Source organism: Mesocricetus auratus, unplaced genomic scaffold (genome assembly GCF_017639785.1).
Source record: "Mesocricetus auratus isolate SY011 unplaced genomic scaffold, BCM_Maur_2.0 Super-Scaffold_6731, whole genome shotgun sequence".
Taxonomy (NCBI): domain Eukaryota; kingdom Metazoa; phylum Chordata; class Mammalia; order Rodentia; family Cricetidae; genus Mesocricetus; species Mesocricetus auratus.
Window position 1 is genome coordinate 1,646,272 of NW_024429185.1, and position 7,185 is coordinate 1,653,456.

Sequence of the window (7,185 nt, forward strand, 5' to 3'; positions counted from 1 at the left end):
AGGCCTATGTATTCTGGGGGATTGGGACATCCTCCACCTCTGGTCAGTCCTGTTCTCCAGGACACCAGAATACCTGCCCTAAACTCTTTGGGGGGGTCTACCTGTTTTCCCTGTTCCTCTGGGGAACGCTCCCCCCATCGCCAGAGCCCATCCCCAAGATACAGAGACGACAGGAAAGCTGCAGAGGGAGGACTCTTTATTTTGCGAGGCACATTGGAGGGCAGCCTGGAGGGGCACGACCTCAGCCAGCTGGCGGTCAGGGCTGGGCTGCACGCCATGGGCCTCTTTCCCATCTTCCTCTGGTCCCCGGGGAGCCGCCCTCACTCTGCAGACTCGGCATCAAACCTGAGTTCCTGCAGAACCTCGCTGATCGCCTCCATGGTTTTAATTACCCTACAAGAGCGGATGGAAACTATAAATAAAACCCAGATGGGGTGAATTAGCTGAGCCGCACAGCAAGCGGGGAGGGGTTCAATGCAAGCCCCGGGCCCTCCTGCCTGCCGCCAAACCTCAAGCCCAGCCTGGGAGCATGCCCAGGAGGCGGGGTGGCTTGGTGGGTCACAGTGGGCTCATGGGAAAGGCTGTGGTGGGGGAGGGGTGCTTGCCACCAAGCGGTTGGGATGTGTGTGCATGCCTGCCTGTGCCTGGAGGCCTGCGGTACAACTGCAGGGGCTCACACAGGAGCCAGCGTGGCTGTGGCCACGTTCGTACAACATCCCGGGAAGCATACATCTAGGACACCAGTGTGCAGACCGGTGCCCTCGGCAGCAGCGTGGCTCAGCGCTGCGATAACCGCGGCCGAGCGGTGCCAATCTAAGGTGTCACGCTAAGGGGCCCACAGGGCTCACTTTATTCTCAGCTGGTGCAACTTTTCAGGGTCCTCCTGTTCTGACACTCCTGGTGTCTCCATCACCTGCAGCAGCGCCACCTGGAGGAGAAAACGGGAGTCACATGGCAAAAGCCACATTGCCCTCTCAGCTGATGGAGCAGCAGAGGGAAGGCGGAGTGTGTGTGGGGTGTGGGTTGCTTTTCTCCTGTGGAAGGGCAGTACAGAATACGGACATAGCTTGGAAGAGCCAGAGTCTGGACAGGGCACCATAGTTCCAGGATGGAAATATATCAAGGCAGGGTTTGGGGGTCGTACTATGGATCCCAGACAAAGCAATGTGAGCATGGCTTCCAGTGGGTAGGACTGGCTGTAAGGTCAGGGTAGGTGGAGCCTTGGGATCTGGGTCAAGGACCTCGGAGGTAGTGCAAAACAGAGCAGACCGTGACTGGGGGCGTGGTTTGGGAGAAGCGGGGTGTGGCCCGCATCCCCTCTTCTCGGAGGTTGTGTTTGAGGGTATTTGTGGGGGATGTAGCTTGTGATAACCCAGAGGTGGAGAGAGACAGCCACAGTGGGCGGGATGATGTGGGGAACTTTCCAGAGGGCTGGGATAATTACACAGAATCTGGGAGGGAATTGCAGACAAACAGGAGACAACAGGAGAGGGCCCAAATGCACTGAGATGTGTAGCTGCAGGAGGAAGTGGTTGGGTGGCCCGGAATGGGCTGTGGCCCATGCCCCGCCCCGAAGGACAGAGGTGGTGGTCTTACGGTGGTCAGGCGCGTCTGTTCCAGCTCCTGCAGGCTGCGCACATGGCGAGCAAGCACCGGCTGCGCACGAGGCCCCGCTAGTTCCGCTTCCACTGCCAGTACTTCCCGAGAGGCAGCGGCGAAGACCTGGGTCACCTCGTGCACGACACTTCGATAACGCGGAAAGTCGTGGTGCTGGCCACTGAGCAGGTACTGGCGGTGAGCTCTGCGGCAGGCGGGGAGGATGCTGAGCTCACGCCCCTGACTCACAGACCACGTTCTCTGCTCCAGCCCCCTTGAAAATCCACCCAACTCAAAGGGGCCAAACCAGAGTCCCACAGACTGGAGAGAGCCTAGAAGTGACCAGTGTCTGCATTCCCGAGAAGAGGGGGTGCTCCGGCTGCGGGCCACACCCTGCGTCTCCCAAGCCCAGTCCTGTTCTGCTCTACGTTGCTACTCCCGGCCACGCCCCCAGTTCCACCCAACTCTTCCAGGTGGACTCGAGTTCCCTTGAGTTTTCAGAGCCACCCAAAAAAACAAAACAAAACAAACAAACAAACAAACAAAAAAAACAGCCGGGCAGTGGTGGCGCACGCCTTTAATCCCAGCACTTGGGAGGCAGGTGGATCTCTGTGAGTTCGAGGCCATCCTGGTCTACAAAGTGAGTTCCAGGACAGCCTCCAATACAGAGAAACCCTGTCTCCAAAAAACCAAAAAAGAAAACAAAACAAAACAGAGCCACCCACCCAGGGCTCTGTCCCGCCCGCCCGAGACGATGCCTCCGAGTACGCCCTGCTCAGGGCTGCACCAAGCCACTCCCTAGTGTCGCGGACCAGACCTCCGTGGCCTCTCTACCTCCTCCAACCCGGTCCTCCAGCCACGTCCCCAGCCCTGCCAGTCAGGCACACTCCCAAGCCAACTCTTCACAGTCCGGCCCGGAGCGGACACCCCAGGTCCTACTCTGGCAAGCTCTCCCAGGCCCTGCCCCATCCTCCAGCCCGGCTTACTGGTCCAGGCGGCGGAAGGCCTGCGCGCGTTCATTCTGCAGCTGCTGGATCCTCCGTACCAACGTGGCGATCGGGGCGTCTCTCTATGAGGGCGTGGGTCCATGAAGCCGGCTCCCCAAAGCCCACCCCGCCACCCCACACCCGTCCTGCCCGCGCCTGGGCTCACCCAGGCCCACGCTGGCTTCGGAGACTCCGGGACATCCACAGCAGCCGGCACGTCGGTCGTGGCGGTGAGCATGACTGCGCAATGCGGGCGTTTGGAAACTGCCGCAGCACCCCCTGCCGACCGGGAGGTCCCTGACCGTTGCGCACGCATGTCTACCTTTGAAATGTGTGCTGTATTCCTTGGCTCTGCATCCGCAGACCCTGGCGACACGCGCAGGTCAGAGTCACAATCGTAGCGTAAAGCCACAGGAGTTAAAACCCAAAGTATTTCTGAATGGGTGATGGTAACGAAATGTAGCTGGGAGATAGATCAATGTCTTGGCACCTAAGTACGGTTGCTTGTACAGGACCAGACCCAATGCCAGTGCCCACAGGTCTGTAACTCAACTGCCAGGAGATCCAGATGAGCCTTTGTAATATAGGTGACCTTCTGTGAACTGGGTCTGTGCAAGGACTCTGGGGCAGATGCAGTTAAGTCACAGGGCTTTGGTAGCCACTAAAAAGTCACTATGATGACGGAGGCACACACACGGGTGACTGCAGGCTGTTGGCACACAGGTTCTAACACACAGAACCCTTAATGCCAAAGGTACCCCGATTTAATCAACGAAGATGTGGAGGATAAAAGCCCTTTGCACTACAAAGGCAGCTACACTGGTTGATGTGAATCAGCCGGGTTGTGGGCCTGTGAATCCTAAACCAGGGAGGAGGGGGAGTCCCAGGACTGCGCCTGACACAGGAAGGTTGCTCTGCACCGTGGGCTCAGCAAGTTAGCTGGCATCTACAACACTGGGCTGGGTGAGGTCAGGCTCCAACCATGATCCCATACCCGGCCAGACTGAATAGAGCAACAAGGAAGCTGGTGGAGTGGGGCTCCACGCTGCGGCTCCTTGGCTGCTGCGTCCACACAAGACTGCAGGACTGAGCCCCACCCCTTCCCTCACAGGGCTGCATAACGCACTGCCCACCTTCCCGGCCCAGGGACAACCCTCACCGCCACAGCAGACGTGTGCCAGCAGCTCATGCCTGCCACCCGGCACACTGGGAACCCCTGCCAGCCCATCCCTCAACAGAACAGCCACGCGGACACCAGTTACTGCTCCAGTCGATGGAAGGGGACTTTATTTGGCCCCAGGGTCAGGTGTGGCCACAGCTCTATTTGACCTTCTTCTTGGGGCGCAGGTTGTTGGTGTGGCCGCACTTCTTCTTGCGACAATTGACGGCACGGGGGTGCAGGCGTGCGTAGCACTTGCGGCAGATCATCTTGTCACAGTTGTACTTCTGGGCCAGCTGACGAAGGGATGGCTCGATGATGCCCCCGCGAAGACGAAGCACCAGGTGCAAGGTGGACTCTGGGAGGAAGACAGAGCTGAGCCCCGAAGCCCAGGGACCTCACCCAGCACCCCTGAGGCTCCCACATTGCTGGCACAGGCCAGACTCCTTAATACACAAAGAACGGAAACCAACTTCTTCCCCTTTTGTAATACTGACACTCTGGTCCTGTGGGAGCACAGGTCAAAGGTCAAACAAACCAACAAGAAAACAGTCCGGAGGCCAGCCAGGTACCGGAGGCCCTGCCCCAGACACCAGAGTCACAAGCATCAAGGGCTGTGGTGGCTCTGCAGTCCAGCAGGGTGCTACGGTGCACCCTGACACGCCAGGGCCAGCCAGGCAGAGCGTCAGCAGGAACAAAGACAAAAGGACCTGCTATGTGATGGTAGCACAGCCCTTAATCCCAGCGCTCAGGAGGCAGACAGATCTGCGAGTTCAAGGTCAGGGCTTCTCAAGCAAAGAAAAGGACACAGAAGATTTGGTTGTTTAACTGGGCGTTGGTGGCGCACGCCTTTAATCCCAGCCCTCAGGAGGCAGGCGGATCTCTGTGAGTTCGAGGCCAGCCTGGTCTACAGAGAGTTCCAGGACAGCCTCCAAAGTCACAGAGAACAACTGTCTCGAAAAAAACAAAAAACAAAAACAAACACACGGGGCTGGAGAGATGGCTCAGAGGTTAAGAGCACTGACTGCTCTTCTAGGGGTCCTGAGTTCAATTCCCAGCAACCACATGGTTGCTCACAACCATCTACAATTCAATCTGGTGTCCTCTTCTGGCATGTAGGCAGAACACTGTATATGTAATAAATAAATCTTAAAAAAAAAAAAAACACACACACACACACAAAAAAAACAAGCTTCAGGCACCATGCCTCAAACCTGCAACCCCAGGCTACCCACACAATCCAGGACAGGCTCCAAAGCCACAGGGAAACCCTGTCTTGTAAAACTAAAAACAAACAAAAGAAAACCCACACAAGGCAAATATAAAGGTAAAGGACAAGGCATGCCACTGGACGCCACTTCTGGAGCCTGCCCCTTACCGCTTTTCTTCCCGTGTTGCTAGAGAAAAGCGACACCACTCAAGTCCTCCGCCCAAGTGCCAAACAGCCAGGCTGCTCCAGCCCTTACCTTTCTGGATGTTGTAGTCCGACAGGGTGCGGCCATCCTCCAGCTGCTTGCCGGCAAATATCAGTCTCTGCTGGTCAGGTGGAATGCCTGTGCACAGGAGAAGCCAGATTGGCGGCAGCTCCTTCCTGTAGGAGCTGGGAAAGCACTCCCACCAATACCCCTACCCACACGGCGGAGCCCGGCAACCCAACCAACCTTCCTTATCTTGGATCTTGGCCTTGACATTCTCGATGGTGTCACTGGGCTCGACCTCAAGAGTGATGGTCTTGCCCGTCAAGGTCTTCACAAAGATCTGCATGTTGGCGTCTGCTAAGCAGAGGAAAGAGACCCATCGGTGACGTGTGGCCGTGTCTGCCTGAGCAGGCCCAGTATGTTTCCCCCGGAGGCTGCCGAATGCCATCCGAAACCCCCAGCCCTGCTGGGAACCGAAGCTCAGCGCTGCCCTTTGAGGCAGCCTAAAGCTTCCCCGTCACCACCCCCGGGGAGGACGGCATGCCACTATCCTCCAACGCAAGCTCCACCAGCAAGCGCTGTCCTCCCGAGAAGGCAGGCTAGATTCAGCGTTAACTTCTCAGGCGCCGAGGAGGCAGCCGTGCATCACCACGCCGGCTTGGCTTTTTTTCGAGACTAACCCATGGCACAGGCTGGCCCTCAAGCCCGTCTGTAGCCACATCGGGACGAAACGCCCGGCCCACCCCTGGATTGGCCCAGGAGCCGCCCTGCAGCTCAGGCCCGAGCTCCGGCCATCCGCCTGCGGCTCCCGGGCTGGGCTGCCGCGTGCCCGCCCTGGTCCCCGGCCGAGCCCCGGCAGGCACGCGCGAGGCGGGAGCGGCGCCCACGAGCCACCCCATCCCCAAGCCGGTCCCCGCCGCGTCTCCGCCCCGGCCAACCCGCTACGAGCCCAGCAGCGACGCAGGCACCACCGACCCGCTCGGCCGCCTCGTTGAAGAGAAAGAGGTCGGCGGAACCGGAACCCCCAGTCTCCTCTCAGAGCGCCTGCGCACTGAGCACGCTGCGAGTTGACGTCACAATCCGCGCCTCACGTTGTTCCCGCCCTAGGCTTCGTCCGGCGCCATGTTGGGTACTGGCAAGCGAAGCCGAGCAGTGGCCGGATGAGCAAAAGCCGCTTCCGGTGTAGCTGCGCCACGAACGCGGGAGGGGCTGGCGCCCTGCGGACGCGTCCAGCGCTGCTGGCGTTCCCCCGCCACCGGACTCGCTTTTGGTTCTCTTGGGGCTGGGGCTCGTGCGGTGTGCTCGCCGTCACTGCAGCAGGCCAGCCGGGCCTCAGCAAGCAGCGTCCGAAGCCGGGGACAAGGCCGGGCGCCGGCGGCGGAAGCACCCTCCGCTGGGGGGAGACGGCGGGCTCCGGAGCTGTCCGCCGACTTGGGCTGGCGCTCTCGGACGCAAAAGAAAGGAAAATAATGGGAAAATGTTTTCGAGACGGTGTCAGTGTAGCCCTAAGTGTCCTGAACTCACTCTGTGGAGCAGGCTGGCTTGCACCACCACCGCCCAGCCGAAAAGACAGTTTCTAAGAGTGAGGCTGTGGTGGCACTAGCCTTTAATTCTAGCAGATGGGAGGCAGAAGCCGGGCGATTTCTGGAAGCTCAACGCCAGCCAGGGCTCCATAGTGAGATTCTATCTCAAAAAAACAAAAACAAGAAGAATACAGCCACTAGACGTTGGACAGAGGGAATTTAAATTTCCTGTGAGCTTGGTAGTGTCGCTGTTCTTGTTTCTCGAATAGTCCCCAGGGCATCAGGCAATAAGCAATTATATGCGGACTATCTGGGAAGATAACTTTTGTTCTGAAGATATATTTTCCCCCAAACAATATAGTTTGATGATGATTCCCCCCACTCTCCACCCAAATCCACACCCTTTTTTGCTCATTGGAAAACAGATATAAAATAAAAACCAGGACAAAATAAAGGTTAAAAAAAAAGACAAGAAACATACAGACACGCCCGTTCATGTAAAT

General features: G+C 58.1%; 2 protein-coding genes across 4 annotated transcripts; both read right to left on the bottom strand.

Annotated features, from left to right (window-relative positions):
* Nucleotides 1-179: 179 nt before the first annotated feature.
* Rex1bd (required for excision 1-B domain containing) lies at nucleotides 180-3,105 on the bottom strand. 2 transcript variants are annotated; one of them, XM_013125260.3, is made up of 5 exons: nucleotides 2,749-3,105; nucleotides 2,583-2,665; nucleotides 1,597-1,801; nucleotides 849-928; nucleotides 180-412 (listed from the first exon to the last, which is right to left on the bottom strand). In XM_013125260.3, the coding sequence occupies exons 1-5, from the start codon at nucleotides 2,896-2,898 to the stop codon at nucleotides 394-396; spliced, it is 537 nt and encodes a 178-aa protein (XP_012980714.2). In that variant the 5' UTR covers nucleotides 2,899-3,105; the 3' UTR covers nucleotides 180-393. The 2 variants fall into 2 exon arrangements, with proteins under 2 accessions (XP_012980714.2, XP_005086187.2); XM_005086130.4 differs by having other exon boundaries at nucleotides 180-393; nucleotides 2,749-2,996.
* A 735-nt stretch (nucleotides 3,106-3,840) lies between these two features.
* Uba52 (ubiquitin A-52 residue ribosomal protein fusion product 1) lies at nucleotides 3,841-6,282 on the bottom strand. 2 transcript variants are annotated; one of them, XM_005086128.4, is made up of 4 exons: nucleotides 6,135-6,282; nucleotides 5,403-5,516; nucleotides 5,208-5,294; nucleotides 3,841-4,099 (listed from the first exon to the last, which is right to left on the bottom strand). In XM_005086128.4, the coding sequence occupies exons 2-4, from the start codon at nucleotides 5,503-5,505 to the stop codon at nucleotides 3,903-3,905; spliced, it is 387 nt and encodes a 128-aa protein (XP_005086185.1). In that variant the 5' UTR covers nucleotides 5,506-5,516; nucleotides 6,135-6,282; the 3' UTR covers nucleotides 3,841-3,902. The 2 variants fall into 2 exon arrangements, with proteins under 2 accessions (XP_005086185.1, XP_005086186.1); XM_005086129.4 differs by having other exon boundaries at nucleotides 5,403-5,513; nucleotides 6,135-6,277.
* Nucleotides 6,283-7,185: the final 903 nt, after the last annotated feature.

What these genes read in the sequence shown, in the direction of transcription:
- Rex1bd (XM_005086130.4), bottom strand. Translation starts at nt 2,898, where the DNA reads ATGCGTGCGCAACGGTCAGGGACCTCCCGGTCGGCAGGGGGTGCTGCG. An exon ending in CGAAGCCAGCGTGGGCCTGG is followed by an intron (nt 2,666 to 2,748) that starts GTGAGCCCAGGC and finishes ACGCCCTCATAG; the next exon opens with AGAGACGCCCCGATCGCCAC. An exon ending in AACAGACGCGCCTGACCACC is followed by an intron (nt 929 to 1,596) that starts GTAAGACCACCA and finishes TTTCTCCTCCAG; the next exon opens with GTGGCGCTGCTGCAGGTGAT.
- Uba52 (XM_005086128.4), bottom strand. Translation starts at nt 5,505, where the DNA reads ATGCAGATCTTTGTGAAGACCTTGACGGGCAAGACCATCACTCTTGAG. An exon ending in CAAGATCCAAGATAAGGAAG is followed by an intron (nt 5,295 to 5,402) that starts GTTGGTTGGGTT and finishes TCCTGTGCACAG; the next exon opens with GCATTCCACCTGACCAGCAG. An exon ending in GGACTACAACATCCAGAAAG is followed by an intron (nt 4,100 to 5,207) that starts GTAAGGGCTGGA and finishes TCTTCCTCCCAG; the next exon opens with AGTCCACCTTGCACCTGGTG.